Source organism: Centruroides vittatus, unplaced genomic scaffold, assembly GCF_030686945.1.
Source record: "Centruroides vittatus isolate TY-2023 unplaced genomic scaffold, ASM3068694v2 contig_166, whole genome shotgun sequence".
Taxonomy (NCBI): Eukaryota; Metazoa; Arthropoda; class Arachnida; order Scorpiones; family Buthidae; genus Centruroides; species Centruroides vittatus.
Genome location: NW_027121006.1, coordinates 484,747 through 510,620, shown reverse-complemented (window position 1 = coordinate 510,620; position 25,874 = coordinate 484,747). Strand labels below are relative to the sequence as shown.

Here is a 25,874-nt window from a genome sequence, read left to right as displayed (position 1 = left end):
TTTATTATTACAAATTATGTAAAAATTTTTTTTGTACAGATGATTGAAAGTATCGAAAATTTGGAAGACATGAGAGGCCACACTGTAAGAGAATGGGTTTCGATGATTGGGCCCCGCACGGAGATTTATAACAGATTCAAGAATTTCCTTCGAACTTTTGTAGACAGCAGGGGACACAATTTGTATAGAGAGAAGATCAGACAAATGTGTGAAGGTAAATCTTGCATATTGTGTTTATGGTGAATAAAAATAAGTCAATATGATTTTATTGGTAATCAATAATGCAGAATTGCTAAATATTATTTAAGACATTAACTACTAAGAACTTATGATGCACTTTTACAAATCCAAATTTTTGATAACTCAAATTGAAATTATGTCTTTGTTGAAGGAAAAAAGCTGTAAAAATGTTGCTTGTGAAATGAAAAGCAAACTCACTCTTAAAGAAAACAGATTATAGAATATAACTTTGAGAAGTTAAAATGTCAAATTTATTAAGAAATTCTGTAGATTTTGTTTCTCGTTGTTAGAATCTACATTTATTGAAACTTCAAAAGAAAGAAAAATGTTGCATTTAAATAGAATTGATTCTTCAGTTGTAATATTTAGGTTTAACTTGCTATATTTTAAATATAGACAAAAATGCTGTCTATACCCTGAAGTGTTTTTGGTCTAAATCTTCCTCAATTGAAAAGTGTCTTCATTCAATGAAGAATGAGATTGTATTTTCTTTAGACCTTCAGAAATTTATTTGTTATACTTTTTTTTCAAAAGAAAAGAAATAGAAGATATATTACAATGCAGGAAGACTCCAATTGAGAAGATTGATGCCTTTAGATTGAAAAATCACATTAAAGAATGTTTTAAACATTACATAATAAGAATAAATATTAATTTTAAAGCTTATTGCTTTCTAATGCTTGTAAAGTTGTTTAGATAATGAACTGTGATAATAAGATTATGAGAAGTCTACTGTTGTTACAGTCTGAATCTTGGCACCATTACCAATATATGTTTTTATTACTGCTTGTTATGGAAGGTAAATCCTGTTAATTTTCTTAATTGGGAATGGTTTTAATCCTTTTTAGGACATTACATATTTTAAACTTTCAAAAAAAAAGCCTTAGAACAAAGTAACATTCCAATTCTAAAACATTATAAAGTTATTGTGTAGACCTGAAGCAGGTTTATAAATAGAGCAGAAATGTTTGTCCAGTAATTAAATCTTTGCTGGAAAAGTGTTATTGAGCTGCAATTTGAAAAAATTGTAGACTTGTAAATTCCCACTGTTGTTCGTTTGCTGTCGAGTTTTGTTAATGTCGAGAACGGTGTTAGATAAATGAAATTCGAGACCAGATATGGAAAGCTTAGGAGAAGGAGACCCCAATTAACTATATATGAACTTTCAGAAGTCAAGTTATTTCAATTCAGAAATTTTCCCCCGAAAGGAGTTAGTGAGATGACTGGCACGACTTCATTACTAACAGAGAAGTATGATGTACAGGGGCAAGACACTACAGTACGAATTTGAGGTGGAGAGCATATATTTTAATTAAATTTAATTACATAAACTCTCACTAAAACACCGGATTGTAAATAATTCTTCACCCAAAAACCTAATAACCGGTGCCAGTCCACTTAAATTATATGGCAAACGTTTTCGGACACTTCACTGCGCCCTTCCTCAAGCCTTCTAATCTTCTTACAACGAATTTTCGTTTGCCGTATAATTTAAGTGGACTGGCACCGGTTATTAGGTTTTTGGGTGAAGAATTAAATTTAATTAATTAAATTAATTAAAAATATGATTAAAAATTGCAGCTTGATGTCACAATAAATAATCGCTGTTTAGTTATTATTGTGTTGAACTTGTTCTTGTTTTTTGAATTGACTTTTTCCTTCAAGAAGCTAGGAAGACATTTGTTATTTACTGCATTGTATGCCTTACTAACAATTTGGTATGAGAGGTTTTTATCTAAAGAGATCACATTGCATTATCCAAATACTACTGCATTTTTGTCTTATATTAATCCCTTTTGACAAACACCAGGCATGATTAGCTGAAGCTGATCTAAACAGGGTTGAAAACATTCCCAGTTAAGATTAACAGATTTGGCTTCTATAATAAGTTGTAACAGAAACATATATTAAGTCTACTACGTTAATAAATGTAAAAGTTTCTCTCATTTAAAATGTTTTGTCTCTCATTTATATATATAAATAATTTAATTTTAAAATGTAATATACTATAATTATTGGCAGAAAACAGACAGAGCTTTGAAGTTGATTATAATGCCATCGCTTCCGAAGAACAGGTCCTGGCATACTTTCTTCCCGAAGCTCCGACAGAAATGCTGCAGATATTTGATGAAACGGCCAAGGATGTCGTGCTCGGTATGTTTCCCCAGTACGAACGAATTGCCAAGGACATTCACGTACGAATTACCGATCTTCCTCTAATTGAAGAAATAAGGAGTTTGAGGTTAGTAAGTTGTTCTAGTTAATGAGTTAAAGAATAGCGTTTTGTGTTCGAGTCATTTTGTGTGAAGGTAAATTTGATATTTTTAGGCAGTTGCATTTGAATCAGTTGATTCGAACAAGCGGCGTTGTGACGACGGCCACCGGCATTCTGCCTCAGTTGTCTCTGGTAAAATATGACTGTACAAAATGTAATTACGTACTTGGCCCATATGTTCAGACGCAGAACCAGGAAGTCAAACCGGGGTCCTGTCCCGAATGTCAGAGTTCGGGACCTTTCCAAATTAATATGGAAGAGGTGAGGTTAAAAAAATAACTTTAAAATGATGCTTATTTTAATTGAAAGCATTAAATTTAATAGTAAAATGTAGCATTTAGTTTTTAAAATAATTTTTAGGCTTTTAATAATGAATGTAAACTGATTAATGACCAACTATTCAAAACTGGATCTCAGAATATCTGAAATTTTAATCTGTTTAAATGTTTGTCAATATATAATGTTGATTTTCAGACTGTTTATCAAAATTATCAACGCATCACCATACAAGAGAGTCCCGGCAAAGTGGCTGCCGGTAGATTGCCTCGATCGAAAGAAGCGATACTTTTGGGCGATTTATGCGATTATTGCAAACCTGGTGATGAAATAGTAAGTGTAATTTTGTATATCATTCTTTTAAATGCAAGTGAATGTATCAAATTTGACTTTATCATGGTGTATTTTATAAATAAAAACTTACAGTTAAAATACTCTCACTTTATGGCAAAAATTAAGTTTATTCTTTTTCAAAATGAAAATAAATTAATAATAGAACTGTATAGTTTCTGTGTAATTTGTTGGTATTTGCTGTTATGAGATCAATGATACGGTCGACCGCGTGAATGTGTGTTGGAAGACCGTGCAGTCCTCTCTGCTAGTATCTGCCGAACAAGTCCCGAGCTTGGACATCGCGTGCAAGAGTTCCTCTCTTCCACCAGTCCCAACATCTCGGTGTTGTCAGAATAGCCTAGGTGGCAGGCTATTCCGCTTCTTTCAACTCGACGATCGATCCTTCTCCTCTCAAACTCGGTTAGTTGTTCGTATGGTCTTCGATTGCAATGTAAAGTCATCTTTAGCGATACAGCATCCCTCTGCAACAGGTAAACTACAGACAGGCTGTTTTTGTGTGCTTTTTTAATAGATTGTGATGGGTACACTTTAATGCCCTCTGCTGGCATTATGCAATGGGCCATCATGCTATAACTAATCATTTCTGTATCTGTTTCACACTTACTTGCACGCCAAGTTTTGCAGCAATACGACAACTCCTTGGTGTGCTAATTTTTATGGCAATGAGTGTAGTTCAATAAATATAATTTATTGATAGTTTTTACTTCATTTAAAATTTATTCAAGGACTTTGTAACTGAATGAATTTCATTGTTAAGGGGTTTGTATCATGAAATTTAATATAACATTCAAGTGATTCAATACTGAGAATTATTTCATTTTGATTGCAATAGCGAGTTAATTTATAAATTAAATTCATAGTTTCGACGCACCCGGAAAGTTTGGAAAAATTACGGTTTTTCGTTAGTGTTTGGAAAAAAGTCACGGAAAGTCGGGGAATTTGTCTTCTGGTTGCCTTGTTGATTTTTTTCTGACAATATACTTAACTACTGCAGGTGTAGCCATTTGCAGGCAGCAAGAAGTAATGTGATGCAATACAATGTATGAAAAGGGGTGTAGAATATTTTCAGAACACAAAATTTCCCCAAAAATTTACAAAATACAAAAAATGATAATTTTAATTTATATGTATTATTTTTAATTTTTCATTTTAATAATTTTGATTGAATAACAAAACAATTTCTGATTTTTTTCCAGTTTATTAATATTTTATAAAGTTCAAGAAATTTATTAAGGGATAAATTTAATAAATATGTATTTTTTTATGTGCATTATACAGGATTTGTTAATGAATAATAAATAATGGCTTTTTTTTCAAATCCATTTAGATTTATGGTTATGAATTAATAACAGAATGAACTAATTTAATAAAACATTTTACTTTTAATAATTTGGCAATTATAAAAAACTATATAACTGTTAATTAGAAAAAGGGTTAATGTGAGCCTAGGTATATAAAATGGCAGCGCTTCCGGTCGCCATCTTGTTTGCACACGCAAATGTGCAAACAAGATGGCAACCTTCGACAATAACCTAAACGCGCCTATATTTAAACTTTTTTAAAACTAAAACACTTTTAAAATGTAAATTTGCTACTTACTGTTTTCCCTGCTTTTGGTTACTTTTCCTACTCTTGGACCAGAAATGAAAAATAAAAAAGTCGTCACACTACCTATAAATTCAATCGATGCATGGACGAAGTGAATTACGAGATTCTATACATCGGTGGTTCGAACAAAATTTGCCTGTATTGTACATAAATTTTACTCCTTGTAAGAACTGCAGTCTTACGATTCACATCTCTCGTCTTTTCATCTACGATAGGCAGCGTCTCCACAGAGGGTGGCACCTGCGATCCACGGCCACCTAGCCATCCACGTGTCGTTCACGTTGTCTTTTGGGTCGGAAATCACTATTACATATCCTTGGTTATGACACGTTTAACACACTTTTAAACACATTTAACTCACATTTACACACTTTAAACGCACACTTGAACCACATATAAACCCTTTACAAAATTTTTACGTCACTTACACAATGTTAACACACCTTTAATACGCTTTTATGACATTTAACACGCATTAAACACATTAAGGACACGTTTAACATGTTAATTACCATTGACAAAGTTTCCTCCTCGATAACTTTAGACTTCGAGTAAATTGTAAAAACTTTAAAAAAACACAGACACTTTTTAAAAAATTAACAGCGTGCATAATCCGTCTACGTCGTAACCAAAATTCGAAATTCACATTATTCCTCGTGTTTCCCGAACGGAATTTTTTGATGGATATTTGCATACGAAGGCATCATTACTATCAGCGCCATCTACATTTCTTTTCTAAAAACACTTGCCATCGAGGTTACCGGAAGCGCCGCCATTTTGTATACCTAGGCTCACCAGAAAGTAAGTATTAACCAGAAAAAGTAACTAATGCTATTGCTTTTTCAATTTTTTAATGTGTTTATAGTAAGTCAAATGTTGTTTTTATTTTGTGCCATACTGTAAGAGGCATGAGGGTCAGGGAATTTGTACAAAGTTGGTCAGAGGAAGTCAGGAAAGTTGTGGAATTTAAAACAAAGATTTGAGTAGGAACCCTGTAAACTGTCTTCTTTTTGTGTAAAACATACAAAAATCAATAACATTTCATATTACAGAAACTCAATTTATTAAAAATGTGCAGATTATGTAATGATGTAAGCATTTCTAACAACTGATTACTTGTTTATTCGTGAAATGTTTATTTATGTAGTAAAGTGCATTTTAAATTTAAATACCTATAAATCGTTTTACTTTTATTGATGTTCTTACGCCAAACTTTACTAAATTATTACTTAGGAACTCACCGGTGTATATACAAACAGTTACGACGGATCTCTAAACATGGCAAATGGATTTCCCGTCTTTGCCACCGTAATCGTTGCCAATCACATAGCAAAGAAGGACGATAAGACGGCCACCAAAAACTTGACGGACGAAGATGTGAAGGCTATCGTGGCTTTGGCAAAGGACGAAAATATAGGAGAAAGAGTAAGACGAAATTATTAATATTTAAACATGATATTAGAGTGATTTTGAAATGTTTTGACATTTACTATCTTTACGCAACATTTATTTATATCGAGTTTAATTTGACATAAAACATTTTTATTCATAATATTCAGAAAGTTAGAATTTTAGTTTGTTCTTCAAATTAATCTATAGATTTTTGCTATTTATTAGTGCTTTTAGAATTTTTAAATATAATTAATTGTTATATAATTTGAGTATTTTTACTAATGTCAAACTACATTCGTTTTTGTAGATTGTAAACAGTATAGCACCATCCGTATACGGCCATTATCAAATTAAACGGGCTTTGGCTCTCAGTCTTTTGGGTGGAGAATCCAAAAATCCTGGTAAGTGCTACTTTGTGCTACAAAAAAAAACAAATTATTTAACAATGTCTCATACCTTCTTTGTTGCATTTTGTGTAGGACAAAAACATAGGGTCAGAGGTGACATTAACGTTTTGGTCTGTGGCGATCCGGGCACTGCCAAGTCTCAGTTTCTAAAATACGTGGAGAAGATCGCTCCCCGGGCAGTGTTCACCACCGGACACGGAGCGTCGGCCGTGGGTCTCACCGCCTACGTCCAGAGGAGTACGGTCACCAAAGAGTGGACTTTGGAGGCCGGTGCTCTCGTGTTGGCCGACAAGGGAGTCTGTCTGATAGACGAATTCGATAAGGTAATTAAAAATTTTTATGTATTGTGTCATGTTACGTTTTTGTTTTTTTAATATTGTTTGATTAATATTTGCTAATCTGTAAACATTTATAAATATGACGTATGGAAATTTTTATTTTTTTCTTTGCTTTTACAGATGAACGATCAAGATCGAACAAGTATTCACGAAGCCATGGAACAACAGAGCATATCCATATCGAAGGCCGGAATCGTCACCTCCCTTCAGGCGAGGTGTGCCGTCATTGCCGCCGCCAATCCCATCGGCGGACGTTACGATCCGTCTTTAACATTTTCCGAAAACGTGAGTACTTAAATTTTCATACATAATTGAAAAATATATGTTTAATCGGTCGATACCAAATAATTGTCGGATTACGTCGGTCGGTCGTTCGGCATTAACGTAAGAATCGGGTTTACGGACGTTTACGTTCTAATCAGTTATCGGCAGATACGATCGGTGTGGTTTTATTATTTTTATAATAAATCGGTCTTCCGTATCTTCAAATTTTTTGGACATCGAAGTGCTCGAAGGCACAGCAGATTGCAAAAGAGCAGAGAAAAATCCACATTAAGATTGGATAACCAAGAGATCTGGTAGGAGTATTAGCTTCTCTTGTGAGAATCTAATTGGAATTCTTATAATTTTTTACGGGTGGACATTTCAGGTGCCGTATTCTGTGCATTGCCCCTTTTAACTAACACATTACTGGTCCGAAAAACCAAACATGAATGAAAATTGCTTCTAAATACATAGCTTGTAGCATACTGTATGTCATGGCAACAAAGCAGCATATTTGAAAATGTATAGAAAACGAATATATTTTATTAGTGAAAAAATCTTACATCTTAATTAATTCGTTAAAATTGCCATTAAATGAGCTGTCGTGTATCAAAGTCAGTTTTAGTAGATTCAATTTTCATAAATTGAGGTAATATCGCATCAATTTATATAATTTTCATGCAATTATGTGTTATTTTCAGGTCGATTTATCCGAACCAATATTAAACAGATTCGACATTTTGTGTGTCGTAAGAGATAATGTCGATCCCATCCAGGTAAATTTTTTAATATTACAAGTAAGATTTTGAATTTCGGTTATTAACTTTGATTTGACAATTCACATTAGGACGAAAACTTGGCAAAGTTTGTAGTCAACAGCCACATCAAACATCATCCGTCATTCGTTGCTCAAAACGAAGAATCAAATGAGGTAAAATAGTTTTGAAATCCTGTATTTGTCCGCTATTAAAAGTTTTTAATGCAAATGTAGTCCATAATTTTTCAGTTTTAGAAGTATTTAAAGTAAGAGCTTTTTCAAATGTTAAGTGTTACCACATTTTCATCGGAACACTTTTTAGATGAATAGTCAGCACAAAATCCCGTAAGATGAGATGTTTAAGTATGATGAACTGATCTTGAAATAATTAATACTCATTTATTTCTCAAAAGATTATAGTAATTATAAACAATTATTGGTAATTTGACACTAAGAAGTTAGAAAACTAAAAATATAGTAAAGGCCGTTATTTGATTATGTGTGTATTTATAAAAACGAATGTATGTTGTCTGTCTGTTGTCTGTGTGTTTGTTCTTCCTGCATTACCACACCATTTATCCGATTGCCACGAAACTTTGGGAAGTTGTATAATACACTCTCGCAAAGGTTTGTGGCATATGTGAAGACCACCATTATCCCCCCTTTCAAAAATATATTTATATATGGATTAAGACTTTTATGTCCAACAGATGGCGCTAGCTTCCGACGACCTAAGTTTGCTTTTCTGTGAGAATGGACTAAAGCAGATCATTTTCTGTCTATCTATATAAATAAAATATGACGTTTGTTTTGTTCTTACCGATTCCTTTGAAATTTTGACACGGCGTTGCATTCGAATACGCACGTGTTTTTATATAATATACGTGTCGAAATTCCCCCTACTGGGGGAGAAGGACAGGATTAAGGCTTACCATGAAGAACTTGGCTTCTATTATACTATTTTAGATGCGTTTTAATAGGGTACGTCAAGAGAATGTACACTAAGAAGGGATTTTTTGAAATTCCCCCCACGGGGGAAGTGTTATACATTTATAATAGATACATTTTGAGCCACGACAACGCATGGCCGGGTCAGCTAGGATGTATATATAATTGTTTGGATATGAAGGAAATTTAACAAAAATAAATGTTTGAAAGAGTTCACTTGTGGATAAATCCTTTTTGGTATAGGTCATAACGATTATGCTTAGTTCAATCAATTCGGGGAAGGTCGACTCGTGAAAGATCCAGATAAAATATGACAAGTTAATGTAAAAAGGAGCCACGGGGAAATACGTGGTTATAAATTTCAAACGCGAATTAACTATTCTCACTATTGTTGTACGAGTATAGCTCAATGAAGTATTCGGCTTGCTGGCATTATTATTTGATGATATCGAAACAGAATTTTATGTAATTTTAAGCTAGACACGTGCATCGGGGCTATCGAGGTTTTAAGAATTGTGAATCGAGGTTGTCGGTAAAACATGAGTTTTGAGGAATCCTGCACAGTCGATGCATAGATTTATGTATTACGTACAAAAGCATCATTTAAAGATTCTAGTTTTACGAACTTTGTGATCGATAAATAAATTCGAGAGTTTTAGATCGTCGATAAAGGAATCAAAGCGAGTCGCAGATGTTTGGGATATAAATTTAGGGATTGGGAATGGGCAGATTTGTACATTTCTATTCTACGAAACTCTTTTATATAAATGAAAGTGTACGTAATATATTTACAATGAATCCAAATTACTAAAGATATTAAAGTGATTACTTTATCAGTTTAATATTTTTTAAATGATTTTAAGATATCGTCCAAAACGAATTCATTTTTAAACTAATTTCAGAATAATACAAATGCAGACATCATATCTCAAGATCTGTTGAAGAAATATATCTTGTATGCAAAGGAGAAAATTCGACCGAAACTACATAACATGGATCAGAATAAAATAGCAAAGATGTACAGCGAGTTAAGAAGAGAATCCATGGTGAGTAGTTTATACGTATTTTGTAAAATTGTAAAAAATTTGGTATTTCTAGTAAACAGTGCCCAGTCGCTAGAAATTTTTGTATCCGGGTACTCGACACAACCGGGTAGTGCGGTATTTACGAACTCATGGTCTATGGACTCCGGGGGGGTCTGCAAATGTGTCGGGGGTTCTCGAGTCGTTGGAAGGAAAGCGTATTAAGTTACGTTGCGGAATAAAAAACTGCTTCTTATTATTTTCTTTTGTTTAAAACACCCACCCATAGTTTAAATTATAAAAATTTTTTAATACAAAAACATTATTAGTTTATGTATTGGGTGGCGCAGCATAGGGCCAAAATTGCCACTCGGCGATATTTTTATTAAAGTGGTGACAAAAATATAATATTGGCGATAGCGAGTGGCGATAAAATCCTAGTCCGCTCGTTTGGACATTCGGTGTGAAATTGAATTTCGCTTCGGAAAAACAGCAAAATATCAAGCTTCGGTACAATGAGAGTCACATCTAGAGATTTAGCGACGTTGCACGGCAAGTTCGGAAAGAACAGTAGCGAGCGACGTCGAGAATCGAAGGCAGTTTTGTGCAATATCGTCCGGCGTTTACAGATTGGGATTTTTTTTTTATGGACAGAAAAATTTTGGGAAAGTTTTTGGGCCGCAATTTGAAAAAATTGGAGACCTACAAATTCCCAGTATCATCCATTCGTCTTTCTCTAATCTCACAAAACTCACAATATATCGATTCGAAACTTTTCCTCCAGAGCAGTTAATAGACGACCTATACAACTCCATTGTTAAAAAAGTACGATGTACATTTAAAGACAAATACTATAATATTAAAACAAAATATCGGTTGCCATTTTATTATACAGTACTATATTTTGTATTAAATCACTTATTAAAAATTCCCGTAATTTGTATTTTTCAATAAACATTATAAAAACATAGTAACTGAAAACAAAAGATAAATATCGAACATATAAAATAGAATATCCAAACTTATAAAATTATAGAGTAAAAATTCTCCAAAAAGCAAAATAAAGTTACTACTGTATAAACATTTTACAAGTTTCCTTTAGAACAGCGCTGTCCAACTTATCATAGCCCGCGGGCCATATTTTCTTCACCAAACATTTCGGGGGCCAAGAAGGTTGATAAATGAAAAGTCAGTTTATGTTAATTAAAAAAAATATTTTATTTATACTAGAAAGAAAACTTTAAAATATTCGTAATATATTAATGAGAACATTGTGGCCGTAATTTTCACATAGTAAAATAATTTTAATAATAATAATTTAGTAACATAAATTTGTTCATAGTAAAATGTACTCGCGGGCCGCAAAAATAATTTGGCGGGCCGTATACGGCCCGCGGGCCGCCAGTTGGACAGCCCTGCTTTAGAAATAAATTAATCTTTTCTTTACCCATTACAAGTTGAATTCAAAATTTCACTCCTTTACGTGAATTAACCACGTAAAGGTGTGGAATTTCGACTTTACAGAAACTTGCAAATGAGGAGATGGTACTTAACCAATAAACAAACAACTTTTTAATATCAATAGGTAACATAAATTGTAATCGATCCCCCCACCCGTTTTGCTTATTTAGATCTCGACGAATTTATCGTTTCACCCGCGGCGGTAGTTTCCGGGACAACGGTACGGAAAGGGGAAAAAGATCGTACCAGTAGGTTTAGTCTTTAAAAGAGGACAAAAAGAAAATATAGACGAGAAAGAACGAGACGAAGATTTGAGGCAGGGGCCAAGAGGGCGAAGATGCGGAAGAGTAAGGAGAAGGGGAAGTCGCGCGCTGCACGGCGGACTTTATTAAAATAAAACAAGTTACAGAATACAGAATGCCAAAAATACATAGATACGTATCGATAAGCGACGTTAGACATAAGATTGGCAGCAGGTAATAGAGTATACAAAAATAAAGTATAGCGATTACACGATCGTTAATTAAAATACAGAAAAATACAGAGGTAAACTCAGACTTACACAAGAGACGATTACGCGATATTTACGGGTGTGGATAACAAAGAAAACACGCAATCCTACAGTAGGCAAAAATAAAAAATAAAAAAAAATAAAAACAGGATATACACAGTGGATACATCGTAACCAAAACACGATATAACTACCCGGTAAAATATGGACATTAGTGGATGGATATGGATATAAACGGTATACAAATACATTGCGAGACAATTTAACTACATTGTAGATATCGTGGGAGAACAGTATTAAACAGTAGACGGTAAGGGTTTAAATCGAAATAATTAGATGTATGTGCTTAAATTAAACGTTCGAAATAAATTTTGCGAGACCTTTCGAGGAACTAGGGGTGCACGGACTCTACTCGCTCCAAAGCGCCGAATACGTAGCTACGCCATCGCACGTGGCAGTCTAAAATGTTGGCTAACTCTCGCCGAAGCGGAGGTTGAAAGTTCGGATCAGCCCACTGGTTCGCCGACCGGGACGACGGTAGACCTCATAAAGCAAACTCTTGCCCTGCCCCGCCTATTGGCATTACAGGGTTCGAAGAGACTATGCCTTAATCATAGGCTTTGGTCTCATACCATTAGGTAGTCTTTGACTCTTTTAGTTGGGCCGCCAGGTACTTCTTTCGGGCTCCCATCCGTTCCTTTAGGCCCAACGCTCTAACTCTGGCATAACTTTTGTGTGTATATATGCAGCTTGCGCCGCATTTTAACTTTGCTCTGTCATATTAAAATATAAATCGTACAGACACCTAGATATAATTCGTACAGACTTTTAGATAATAGAAATACGAGGTACTTCTCCCTATGGAGAGAGAGCACCTCACCCAGTGTGGCTGCTGGGTTCTAAAGATCAAATAGATCTGAAATTTTTACCATCAATTCCTTTAGTTTCTTTAGGTTTCCTTTACTAGCTGCTAGCGTTCTAAGCACTTGTTCAGGGGGCATACTCCAGTTAACCTGGTCGGCCCCTAGGCGGAAGTCCTCAGTGAGAGGACAGTCAAGCACATAGTGCCTCGCGTCTCCGCGAGGACACCCACAGGAGCAGCTACCATCTCCTTGTCCCAATTTGGACTTGAAATGGGGAAACCTCCCGTGTCCGGTCAATATTTGCGTCGTATACCAACACAGACTCACTGGAGTAAGGCCAACATCAGGCACGAAGGCATAGGTTGGCCTACCTACTGCACTCTGAGTCCAGCTCTCTTGCCAGCATGTCATCGATCGTCGCAGCAAAGTACCTTTTATGTAAGTTTCCGAGGGTTCTACCGTCCTCGTTACAAATGGGCCTCTGGCCCCCGCCTTGGCCAGATGATCGGCACGTTCGTTACCCAGGATCCCGGTGTGGCCTCGGACCCATCTCAGAGCAACGTGTCGCTCGTGCCTCGCCCTCAGTACCTTGCCTCTGATCTCCTTTACCAACGGGTCTTTGTGGTATCCATCGCTCAAAGCCTGAAGCGCGGACTGGCTATCTGAGTAAACCGTGACCGGCTCTGGACCTGGATGTAGTAAGATCCACTGGGACGCCCCCGTCAGGGCCACCAGTTCTGCCTGGAACACGGACGCTTCCTCGTTCAGTCTGACTGACTGACAGTGCACTTCTACTCCGTCAGAGAAGACGCAGTACGCAGCTCCTACTAAGCTACCGTCTTTCGAGCCATCGGTGTATATTTCAACGCCGATATGTGTCGGTTCACCGACATCCCAGTCAAGTCCAATCCGATAGGCCGGATGGACCCTCAGTACGTCTGTCCGACGTCTAAGTCTGACCGGGTACATCTGATTACAATGCTTTGCCTCAACGCCCTCCACAGTTGTCCTATAGAAGGCTGCCTCTTGACTTACGACCAAGGGCAACGGGAGCAGCCCGGCCAAGACCAGGGCCGCCTCCGTTGACACAGTTCTGTATGCTCTGGTGATCCGCAGGGCAGCGGGTCTTTGTATGGTTAGCAATGTTCTGCTCTGTTTGACGTTGGCGGAATCTTTCCACCATACCCCACAGGCATAGCAGATAACGCGCTCTACACTCATCTTGTAGATGGATCGAAGCGCTTCTCCACTTAGCCCGTAGTCCTGTCTAGCTAGTCTCGATAGTGCCGCTATCGTCTGGTTTGTTCTTTCGCGAACACTCCTAAGGTGTGGCGTCCAACATAGTGTCTGGTCGATGATTACACCAAGGTACTTTAGCTCGTTCACCCTTCTGATGGGGTTGCCCCGTATTCGATATATCGGTCGGCGAGCCAATACACCGGTCCGGGCCACCGTCAGGGCCTCTGATTTCTCAGGGCTGAAGGATAACTTGTGCAGCTGTCCCCAGCGAACGAGTCGTTCTATTGCTTCGTTGCCGCGGGTCTCCATCCCGCTACGGCTGTATCCGGCAACTATTAGCAACAGATCGTCGGCATATGCTTGCAGCTGGACGTCGTCCGGTAGGACTAGTCTCAGCGCCGTGTCTGCTAGAACGTTCCATAGTAGGGGCCCAATACAGGACCCCTGCGGACAGCCCCTTTCCAGTATCCTCTCATACTTGTTGCTCTGTGTTTCATAGACTACGCAACGGTTGCTCAGAAAACTTCTGGCAAGTGCAATGAGGGTGGTCGGCAAGTTCGCCTTCCGCAGCTCACCCACAATGGACGGCCACCAGACGTTGTCGAATGCCCCCTCAACGTCCATCGAAACGAGAGACGTGTGGAGGCCCTGCGAGCGATTCTGGTGAACCAGATTGATCGCTCGATGTAATGCACGGCAGGTCGACGTGTCCGGGCGGAATCCATATTGTTGCGGGTGTAGCATCCCTCCCCGCTTTAGGTGGTAATAAATTCTGTCACTGAGGATTCTGTCGAGAACCTTCCCCAGGACTGGCAACAAGCTGATCGGTCTGTAGGACCTAGGTTCGTTCTTCGGGCGCCTGCTCTTATGAATAAACACAAGACGCGCCCGCTTCCACTGCACTGGGAAGTGACCCAGGAGTAGACACTTCTGATATAGTACACGGAGCAAGCCAGGACGTTCATGTTGCAGAACTTGTACCATTTCGGCCGTGATTCCGTCATCGCCAGGTGCCTTCCTCTTCCTTAGGTTGCCGATGGTGTAGGCTACCTCAGAGTCAGTTACCGGCTCTGTCGACACGGCCTCAGGAACGGGCAACTCCGCATCGCTACGAAGCCGCCTCTGTTCCTCGGTGTCCTCTGACTGCTCATCGCATGGGAAGTGCGAGCGGAGCAGTACCTCTATCGACTCCTCCTGTGTGGAGGTTAGGGTTCCATCGGGCTTTTTGATGGGCCCCAAGACCGTACTACGTTTCAACTTGCCCACCACTAGCTTATAGGGTAGACAGAACGGATTTTCGTCACTTATTTCCTGACAGAATCTGAGCCATGAGGTCTTTTTAGCATCGTTTAATTTGTACTTGTACTCGGCATTGGCCCTCTGGAACTCCAGTTTCCTGGTTGCCCGAAGGTCATCATCCCTACAGCGCTGGAAACGTCGGCGGAGCGCTCTTGCGCGCTTCCGTAGGACACTCAGCTCCTGGCTCCACCAGGGAACTGACCGGTGGTTGCTGGGCCTACACTGCACGAGTGTGCGGTCTCCCGCTCCTCTGATTGCAAGTGTGAGTTCGGCCACAGCTTCCTCCAGATCCTCGACGCTCTCTACCGCGGAAACGCGGTTGATGAAGTCGGCGGTTTTCTCTACGAGGCATTTGCTAAATCGATGGCGGTTTCCTTCAGTTCAGCTTGTAGCGCCTACTCAACCACTGGGGCGAGCCGCACCCCACCTCAAAAGAGATGAAGCGGTGGTCACTACAGCTTTCTGCATCGATAGTTTCCCACTGCGAGGTCAGTCTAAGCATTGCTCCACTCACGATGGTAAGGTCGATCCAGCTCTCACCCGAAGGAGAGGAGAAGGTAGCTATCCCGAACGGATCGTTCAGGACATGCATACCCCAGCCCTCCACCGTATCCTTCATCGCGTTCCCGTCAGGATCGTCTACAGGTGAGCCCCACAGCGAGTGCTTGGCGTTAAAGTCGCCTGCCAAGACCAATTCACTGCGGAGCGAGACAACCCCTTCGAGTTCACTCAGAAGGGCTCCCAGATTTAATGACGGTGGGCGATAACTGGAGACCGCGACCCAAGTGCAGGTGGGCGACCGTATTTCTACGGCCACCACGAGCCGCGAGACGTGGAGAGCAAACGCGTCGACGTCTCTCCGTGTTAAAACGACTGCCGCTCGACAATCATCACCTTCTTGGGCGAAGACGCTCCATTGAAGTGATAGGCCACTAACCTTTCCTTGTACTAAGTACGGCTCTTGTAGCAAGAGAACATCTATCTCTCGCTCGGCCACTTCCACCCTGAGTTGGGCAGTTGCGGCACGGCACTTTTCGGCATTAAACTGCAGCACCCTGCAGTAACGTTCTTTGTCCCTCTGTGTGTATGAAGGTGAGGTATCGAACGCAATTTTGTTTAGTTATCCCTGTTTACTGACCGTAGTCAGTCCTGGCCCGAACTCTTTGGAGTTCCCGCGCATAGCACGGGCAGTTGGCACTCATTGCTGAGTGGCCGGAATCCAACTGCAGGCCGAATTTTGCGTTAGCGCTAGTGCAATTAATGCACTTCGGGGGATTCTCTTTGCACTCTTTGTACGAGTGTTCCCCCGAGCATCGGCTACATTTTTGAGTTGCCGCCGTACAACTCTTAGCGATATGCCCGAAGGCATAGCACTTGTAGCACCGGGTGCAAGCTATATATTCCCTTACCCGGTTGCGGGTCCAGCCCAAGTGGACTCTCCCCCTTTTCAGGAGGGTGTGGAAGGCCTTGGGAGTGGCGTCAACCACCCAGTTGACAAGCCCTCCCTTTCCCTTCAAAGGGAATTTGACCTGCAGGTCGTCACTCTGCAGGTCGAGGTCGTTTTGACCTCTTAAGGTCTCCACAAGACCTGCTTTTTCGATGTCTGTGCTTACATCGAATATTATGAGCCTCGGCCTGCGTCTTTGGGGCAGTCGGCAAGTGACTGCCTCTCTTAGCGCAGGTGGCCCCTCCGTCAATTCCTGCTTTAGTTTCGCGACATCCTGGCTCTTCGAAACCTCTACCAGGATGCCGTTGTTACGCACTCTGCGCACGTTCTTTATTCCAACGCCCAACTTCGCTGGATTAATGTGCGTCTTTAGGAGTGATCGAGTCTGATCACTATTCATCGATTTTCTCCGACTTAGGGTATACCAGGAGCGTGTGCTCCACGGATTGTCCCCTTTGGGCCTGTGTCGCTACTCGCGGCCGTTCTTGGCGTGGCTTGGCAGCCGGACGAGCAGCAACAGTCGCGTAGGACGCGCGACTCGGTGGAGCCTCTTTTCCACCTTCAGGCGATGTGGATGGTGGGCGTCCATCCACTAATCTCTTTAGGGTGGCGTTCTCGGCCTTCAGCGAGGCGATCTCAGCCTCTTGCGCGCCGAGGATGGAAGACACCCTACTGAAAGAGTTTATAAATGACCGCGCAGGTTGCCTTTTGGCACCTGCTGTCCTGCTTTGCCAGCAGTTTGGTGAGATCGTTATGGATCCCATCCAAAGCGGCCCGCCTGCTCTCAACCGTCTCAAGCTTATCCTGTGTCACCACAGGTGCCGAAGTAGACGGTGTTTCAGCTTTGGAGGCCGGACTTATTTTCCCGGCCACCGCTGCGGTAGGGTCTTTTTTCTTATACCCGCCTTTGCTTTTAGCAGAGGGTTTCCCCTCCACTACGGCCACCGCAGCTTTTGCGGTTTCGTCTTTGGGTTTTCCACCCTCGGACTCCGCCGCTTTAGCTTCGGCCGCCTCTGTCCGTCTTTCTTTACGCCCGGTCCCGGCGTCGGAAGGCGCGGGCTTCCGATCGGTATCTTCGCCAGAAGAACCGGCCGCATCGAGCACTTCCCTCCCGTCGTCGCCAGACGAGTCGGAATCCGACCCGCTGCCGACGAGAGGGACGGACACTTTAACGGTGCCCTTTAGCCCGCCCGCCTCGGGCTCTCGAGGGGGATCGTCGGCAGTTTTGCGTTTCCGCAACTGCCTCCCCCGTGGCTTCGCGACGGCGACCCGACCGCCTCTAGCCTCCTCTCGCTCTCCTCCGTTTCCACCTTCCGCACCGACGTCGACAAACCCAGGTTTCGTAGCTTCAGAATTCGCACTACTAGCCATATCGCACATTTGTTTGTTCGTCATCATACAGGAAAAAATAAAGTAAGGAGACTTCGGGGTGGTCCCGACCTTTCACGGGTGCCCAAAATCCGTTCGGACTTCAGGACGACGGTAGGAATAAAACCCTATTTCGTTGCAAAAGAAATTCGATCGCGATCGATATTTTAAAATTATCGATTCGCGCGCTTTTAAAAATCGGGGCACCGAAAAGCGCGATAGCGATATAACGAGGGGTTACCGAATTAATAATAACGCTAACGACGCGGTAAAATAATAAAGTTACGCGTAAGATTAACTAAACTAAACCAAACTCCGAAGATTCAAACGTCTTATTGCTCGGCCATCTAAAGACTTTTAAACTAAACGCTAAATTTTCGGAGGCCTAGTTTTCGGAAATGCCGCAAAAGTGGGTCCTATTATTCGGACGACGAGCCGTTCGCGTTTCGGGCTACGCGCTGGCCGAGTTCGGTTCGAATCGGAGACCCGAACGTCCGGCTCTCCCCTCGCTAGCGATAGGAATAATTTTTTAACGAATAAGTCCGAGTAGACCGTATATCGCGCAAGTTTAAATAGTATTTCGCGGGTCCCGTCGTGTCAAAATTTTTGTTTTAGGCTATGGAAAAAGATCAAAGCCAAACCGGCAATTATTCGTCGCGATAGGGTCACGCGCCAGGCCGCAAATTTTAATCGATTTTAATTAATTTAATTTAAAATATTCGCTCTCCGTCTCGACTTATTATTAGTGTTCCGCGGGGATGGGCGGCGGAAGGGCGCGGGACCCGGCCACTAGCGAAATGCGTCCATCGCCACGTTTAAATTTTAAAAACGTAAAAAATTTAAAAAATGGCGTCGGGCGACAATGTTAGGAATTCGAGAGAACAATCCGTAATATTCGATAATTTCCAAATTTCTCACACTTTTCGGTTCGAGGAGAGACGTTAATTAACGAACTAGTCTACGGATCGTAAATAATTGTAAATTTAAGCGGTACCGTCTGTCTTTTTTCACGCGAACGGATACCCGTAAGTATGGCGTTTATAAGACGGCCAGTTATCGGCTACCTAATTTATTTTACGCTTTTATTTTTCAATTTCCGAGTTTCAATCCGGATTCGAGTTCTTCCGAGTGTCGGGTGTTTTATAGATTCCGAAAGTAATTTACGGTAGAATTGTGTATTAGTCGACTCGGTCGAATACTTAAAACTCGTTTTCTTATTTTTGTACTTTTCAGGCCACGGGAAGCGTTCCGATCACGGTTCGTCACATAGAATCCATGATTCGCATAGCGGAAGCGCACGCCAGAATGCATCTGCGCGAATACGTCCACGACGACGACGTGGACATGGCCATTCGCGTCACCTTGGAGAGTTTCGTCGACACGCAGAAATACAGCGTCATGAGAAACATGAGAAAGGTCGGTCGTTTCTTTACGTACGGTATTAAAGTAGTACGCGCAATTTATATATTCGTTAAGGAAACAAAGACGGTAACCTAAGATTAAATACGAGTTTTATTCATTTCCGTTACAGACGTTTTCCAGATATTTGGCTTACAAGAAAGATAACAACGAATTACTCCTGTTCATTTTGAAGCAGTTGGCCGGAGAACAGATGACGTACTTGCGTAGCAGGTACGGTTCCGACGTAAACAGCCTAGAAATAGCCGAAGAAGATCTGGCCGATAAAGTACGTAATTTTATTTTCCGTCTTATTTTCGACTTTGCGCCGACGTTAAAAATACGATCGTCTTTTCAGGCCCGGCAGGTGAACATCCACAATTTAAAACCGTTCTTCCGGAGTAACTTGTTCTCTTCTCACAACTACGTTCACGATTCCGGTAGAAAATTAATAGTCCAAACTTTTTGATCTATTCTGATCTATGGTATTTTTCTACGCGCGTCTTACCTGTAAGTTTTTAAATAATAAATATTCTATTTTTCAAATTATTTTCCGCCGGAAAGTCTCGTATTTTAAGAAATTCCGGATTTTTTCGGTGGTTAGTCCGGCATACTCGCGGAACGAGACGGGATCTAAGGGCGAGGCGGGCCACTCTCCGCCGGTGCGCCGCAAACTTCCCGAATTTAAAACAATTTTTTAATTCTAATCGTTATTTACTACCCGACGTTAGAGATTCGTCCCGTGGCATTTTAAGCCCTTTAGCGCGTATTCGACGCCGCACCGGCTCTTCGGTATTCTACTAAAGGGCGGAGAGCGGCCGTTTTCCGCGGTATAAAATTTTCGGAATATTTGAATTTCCGACGAAGAATTCTCGAAAACGCATCGAAATTTTACATCCCGGTTCCGAGTTCTCCACTCCAAATTAACGTCGGAGACGAAAGCCGCATTCCTTAAAGTGTTAGCGGCAATTTGGAAAACGAGAACGGGTTACGTGGCGCCACGTAAGAACTTTTACCGGACGACGCTACTCGGGTCGTACTTTTTGCCTTATAAGACCGGGAGGAGACATTTTTCGCGTCGAATTTTTGGGGGAAATATTATCGGCGACGAAAGTCTTATTCGGCATCCGCGTGTCGTTAAACGAAAAATCCGGTAATTTCGTTTTTCCGATAGTTTAATTTATTTGTTACGGCAATTTCCTTATTAAATACGACGATAGAAACGATTTGTGTCTCGTCCAGTAAATTTTGTAGGGAATAATTAGCGAATTTTCTGTTCCGCAATTTGTGGAAAATATTGGCGCAATCTCCTAAAGCCGACTTAATTAAATCGCGTCGTCCCTCGAAAATATTCGATAAACTAATCGGTATTCAATTTTCGACGTAAAACGACTACTTTCGTATTTGACCCTTTCCGTTCGTAATTTTCGCCAAAATCCGGTCGTCGGGTTTGTCGAAAATTAATTTTAACTTATTATTTTCGCGAACGAAATCTTTTCCCACGCGCCTTTTTTACAACCGGAAATGATTTCCGGTTGTAAAAAGACGATAAAAAAAGTAAATAAATTTGACTTTTGTCTTTCGTCTTTGTTTTTTAAGTCCCGAGAAACAAACGTTTCTTTTCGTGCCGTTTCGCCTCCCGTTTGTAATAAAGTCGAAATTTCGGACGTTAGTTTCTACTTAGAAGCGAATTTCGCGGATCTCGAAATTAGCGCACCCGACTGCGGGTTTTTTCGAAGGAATTTATGCCATTCGTTTGTCCGCGATTGCCCAAAAAAGTTTTATTTTTCGTATTCGAGGTAAGTTACGGCTCGCCCAAATTTTGACACTTGCCGCATTTTACGCGTTTTGATGCGGCAATTTCGGTTATGCGAAAGAAACATTTTTTCAATTTCGACTTTTAATTTTACGTTGTTTTTTTCCGACTTAGTCCGGAAGATTCTGCCGCCGTCGTTATTACGACAATCTCGCTGGTAATCGATCTCCTTTGTTTCTTTGTTTAAAATGTGTCGCGTTACGTACGTACGACTAACTTCGTCGCTTTATTGTTCTAAACCACCGTCGATAAACTGACTTTTGGCCGGTGTTTCTATTCTACCTTTTAAGCTGGTTTAAACGTAGAAGCAAATCTTTAAAATTTAAATTACGATTAACTTTTTTTCGAGTTTAGACCGCGTTTTTCGAGAAACGCGTATCTTCGGTAAATAAAAATGTGCGAAGGCTCTATTTTACACCGGGGAATCGATTAACCGGCAAAATTTCCGAGCCCTTCGCCGATCCACCGTTAACGCGCTTACGTTAATTAATAACGGAAAAACAGCTCCGGGATACGGATAATATAGGCCTACGACACTGGTTTTTCTTCGTTACTTTATTATCCAAAAATTACCGCGAATATAAATAGCGTGGAAAATATTTTCCGTAATATCTTCTATTTTCGTTATCGATGGCCCATTAAAGTTCGTTCCTAATTCCAAAGTTCTTATCGGTACCGGTATTTCGACATCCGTCGTATTTATTATCGATTTTTTCTTCCGTTCTTCTCTTTCTCTCGATATTATGGAAAATTCCGGAAGAGGAAAGAAACGCGATAAGATCGGGTGTGCGAAATATAATAAAATATCGGAAACAAAATAAAAAATCATTAAATAAGATTAGAACTCTTAAATGACGGCTCCGTAATGTAAAAACATTTTTAGTGAATAATAATCTGGAATTGTTACGACGTGACCGGACGAAACGGGTACTTACGAAAACCAAAAAAGATTAATACCGGAAGGACGATGCTAGCGATTGGAAAAGACCCGATCGAAGATCTGTCGAAGTTAATGGACGGGGAATTAAAAAAGTCAAAAGATAACGGAACGCCAAAATTTAATATCGGCGAAAACACGTAAGGAACCGGCTAAATATAGACCCTTAATAGATGTGAAAAACTACATTTATTACAATTTAGAAAAATTTTCGAAAAAGTTAAATTCGTTAGAAACGTCAAAAATGTAAATGAATTGTTAGATTAAAAAACGATAAAATAATTATTAATAAGAATTTACTGTCGTTAGATATAAAAAACACGTGTCCTAGAATAACTAAAGTTATCAAAAATTCATTATTAAGAATAAATGTCCCACATTGGATAATTAAATTATGCTCGTTGGTAATAGAAAATACTCAGTTCCAGTCGGACGAAAAATATTACACCCGAGATTGGCAGAAATATTTACGATACGGATTGACGATAAGGTCGGAAATATATACGGAATCGGGACGTTATGTGGACGATTCTATTACTCTATTACTATACTCTATTACTATATATTAGGGAATGGGGAGTTAATACTAGAACTAGCGAACAAAATTAAAGCAAATATCCGGTTCGAATCAGAAACAGAGAAACAAAATAGTATTAATTATTTGGACATAACAATAGAAAGAAAAGAGGATAAATTAATATATAAAAAATATATCGAGCCTATGCGGATAGCTAAAGTTCTTAATTATAAGTCAATTGTACCAATAAGTGTGAAATTTAATATATTTAAGATGTATATAGATAAAATAAGAAACGGAAATAGAAGAATACCGAGCGATTACCCAGAGACGAGACTGGAAAAATGGATACGGAGAAGATAGTTAATGATGTACGGGAAAAAAACAATTCGACGAGGAAAAATATTTTGTGAAATTAATGTCTGTACCGAAATTATTTGAAGGAGTTGACAAAATATTAACGATAAATAAATTTAATACCGGAAAAGTGGACCGAACCAAAAAATATTTATATTGTAGAAATAATAAAAAGCGGCAAATAACGGAAGAAAAAGAAGTAGTATATTCGTTTGATTGCGATTGGGGACGAAGGAAAACACAAAAATAAAATTAAAAATACGTATAAAACAACATATTCGAGCCGTCGAAGGAAATTGTGCGAGTTCGCCGGTAGCGGAACGCCGCAATAAAAATGGATGCGAAACAGATGTAAATAAAAAAGAAAGAAATAATTCTAAAAGACAACTATACGAACATTTGGCCGGATGGTCGAGCGGTAAAGGTGGCAGCCTACCGCTCTGGGGGACCCGGGATCGAATCCGAACGGGTCGAATAATCCCAGGAATTTTTCGGGGGTGGTCCGTTCGGATATGTCGGGACCCGTCCCTCGCCACCCGGTCGCCCCATTGTGGACCTGGCCGAACCCATAATGGACCTACTAAAAGAGGCCCTCTTAGTGCCCACGGGGCGGAAAGAGTTAAAAAAAAACAAAACTATACGAACATATTTACATAAAAAGACAAAACAATAAATCGATAATAACTGGGGTAGAGAAAGGCGGCAATCGTGGAACGTTATTATCGACAACGGGAGTAATAGACTGGCGCGTTTATAAAGGGAGTAAGCTAAGTAAAAATGTTATTCGTCGTTCGCTGTTGCGGGCAGTTACGCGAGTAAAAAATACTTTTGAACCTCTTAAACATTATAGTTTTATAAAGGCGTGTTTAATTTTATACGGGTAACGCGATATTACGATAGCAATTCTGTGTAAATATTTATTTACGCGGAAGAATTGCTATCGTAATATCGCGTGTAATAAGTGATTAAACGTAATAAGCGATTAAAAAAAGAGAAATTGTAAGTCGTGTTAAAATATGGTTAAAATAAACTGTCGACAGCGTTTACAAAATGGCGACGAGACAATGCTCGCGATGGAAAATACGACAAGCGTTAAAGTAAGAAACAAGGGTATTCCCATCTTCGTTCGTGTTCTCGAAGGAAATTCTACCCGGTTGCCTCGTCTTTAGGTGTCAGACGCGGCGCTCTTTCCATTTTGGGGCACCCAACGTTGCAATTTTGTTTAATTATTTTAAGAATCGTTTCCTCGAACACGGACGGTTCGAGTTCCAGTTTACGTCATTTGCGGTTCTTATTGTATTTGATACTCCCCGACGATTCGGCGTTCGTGTATCTTCGACAGTTTGCGGGGACGTTCTACACGTATTTACGGACCATAATCGTTCTGTTACGAAATTTAGACTCGCTCGTACGGATTTCGTTCTTTCGCTATTAATTTGTAATTTTACAACTGACCGTAACGTTGGAAGTTCAAAATCCGAAAGTTCCTTTCCACCGGGCATATTTCGAAGTAAGAAAAAACAAACGAACACTAGCGAAGCGACCAGACTGGATTTTTAAGATACGAATACTTTTGCACGGCCGATATTCATCGCTTTAGATTTAAATTTTAAATAAGAAAAATTGTTAATGTTTTCCGAATATAACAGCAGTTCTTTGTCTTTTCGGCAAGAAGCTGTTGTAATTTGAGCAAAACGGAATGCCGCTTCTAATTACATAAATCGTAATAATATCTATGTTTGGCGGTGTTCGACAGATAATATCGCGTAATTTAATCCGAAACTAGAAACGTATCTGAAAATGTATAGAATTTCCTGTACCAAAGATGCCCTCGACATCGTTCTTCCAAAGAAGACGTTTGCCGATCGCTTCGAACCCGCGGTGGTAAACGTCATTTTTGTCGTCACCGCTGCCGCCAAGATTCTCTAGAATAACGTTTCTTTTTGTTTACAAAAAAAGACAAGTAAGCCAATGCGCGTTTAATTTAAAAGCCATCGAATATACGTACAACGTACGGTACTTTCCCGAAATGCATTTGTCTGGAATGAGAAATATCGATATAAGTTTAGTAGGGGTGAGTCGAATTATTTATTAAACGAAGCTTTTCTCTTTGAAAGGTGTCCGAACAATATTTGAAGTATTCTCACCGTCGGTAATAAACCTATTCGTAATTTTTTCGTTGTTGGCTGCGTTGATTATTTAGTGCGTTGAAAAGTTTTATAACATTTTCTTCTCAAATAATTCAATGATTTTCGTATTATCTAAACGGGAGAACAATTCATTAAAAGAGAATAAAACGGTTTTGTGTTTTGTTTCTATACAATTCTAAGGAATGCAAAGTACGATAAAAGACTAACGAAATGAACGATCGTCTCGTTAATTTCGACGCGTTAACCTCGCTGCCAGATTTACATCGATACATTTTCGTGCCTTCTTTACTCGAGTTACCGTCCATAAACTTATAACGAAGCCACAAAACTGTATCTCTGTAAGAAATGCTTTTCGCTTATAACGAAAAGTATTTCTCACAGATGGATATAACGATTCGATGTTCTATAATCCACAACGCATATCGATCCTACAAGAATTATAATCGAGTTCTTTCTTAAAATGTGAACTTCGATAACGTTTTGCGGGACTCGACCAGTTTTTCCAGTCTTCATTTTTGTGACCTAGTAAATAAATTATCTTCGCCGTGGTTTTCCTCGTTTGTGTTCGGACTTTAACCGATGCTCGCGTCGTTTAAGGACGAGAGAGACTTTGAAATTAAGTGTTGGACT

General features: G+C 39.9%; 1 protein-coding gene across 1 annotated transcript in view; it reads left to right on the top strand.

Annotated features, from left to right (window-relative positions):
* The window catches only part of Mcm2 (DNA replication licensing factor Mcm2), a 34,270-nt gene extending 14,254 nt beyond the window's left edge, over nt 1–20,016 (top strand). The window contains exons 5-18 of the mRNA XM_067263002.1: nt 40–214; nt 2,263–2,482; nt 2,569–2,776; nt 2,990–3,124; nt 5,987–6,178; nt 6,453–6,546; nt 6,625–6,875; nt 7,011–7,175; nt 7,856–7,930; nt 8,002–8,085; nt 9,762–9,905; nt 19,303–19,485; nt 19,601–19,756; nt 19,826–20,016. Coding sequence (XP_067119103.1) covers nt 40–214; nt 2,263–2,482; nt 2,569–2,776; nt 2,990–3,124; nt 5,987–6,178; nt 6,453–6,546; nt 6,625–6,875; nt 7,011–7,175; nt 7,856–7,930; nt 8,002–8,085; nt 9,762–9,905; nt 19,303–19,485; nt 19,601–19,756; nt 19,826–19,936 — 2,193 coding nt within the window. The 3' untranslated portion in view covers nt 19,937–20,016. The remainder of the gene's footprint in view (nt 1–39; nt 215–2,262; nt 2,483–2,568; nt 2,777–2,989; nt 3,125–5,986; nt 6,179–6,452; nt 6,547–6,624; nt 6,876–7,010; nt 7,176–7,855; nt 7,931–8,001; nt 8,086–9,761; nt 9,906–19,302; nt 19,486–19,600; nt 19,757–19,825) is intronic.
* The last annotated feature ends 5,858 nt before the right edge of the window (nt 20,017–25,874 follow it).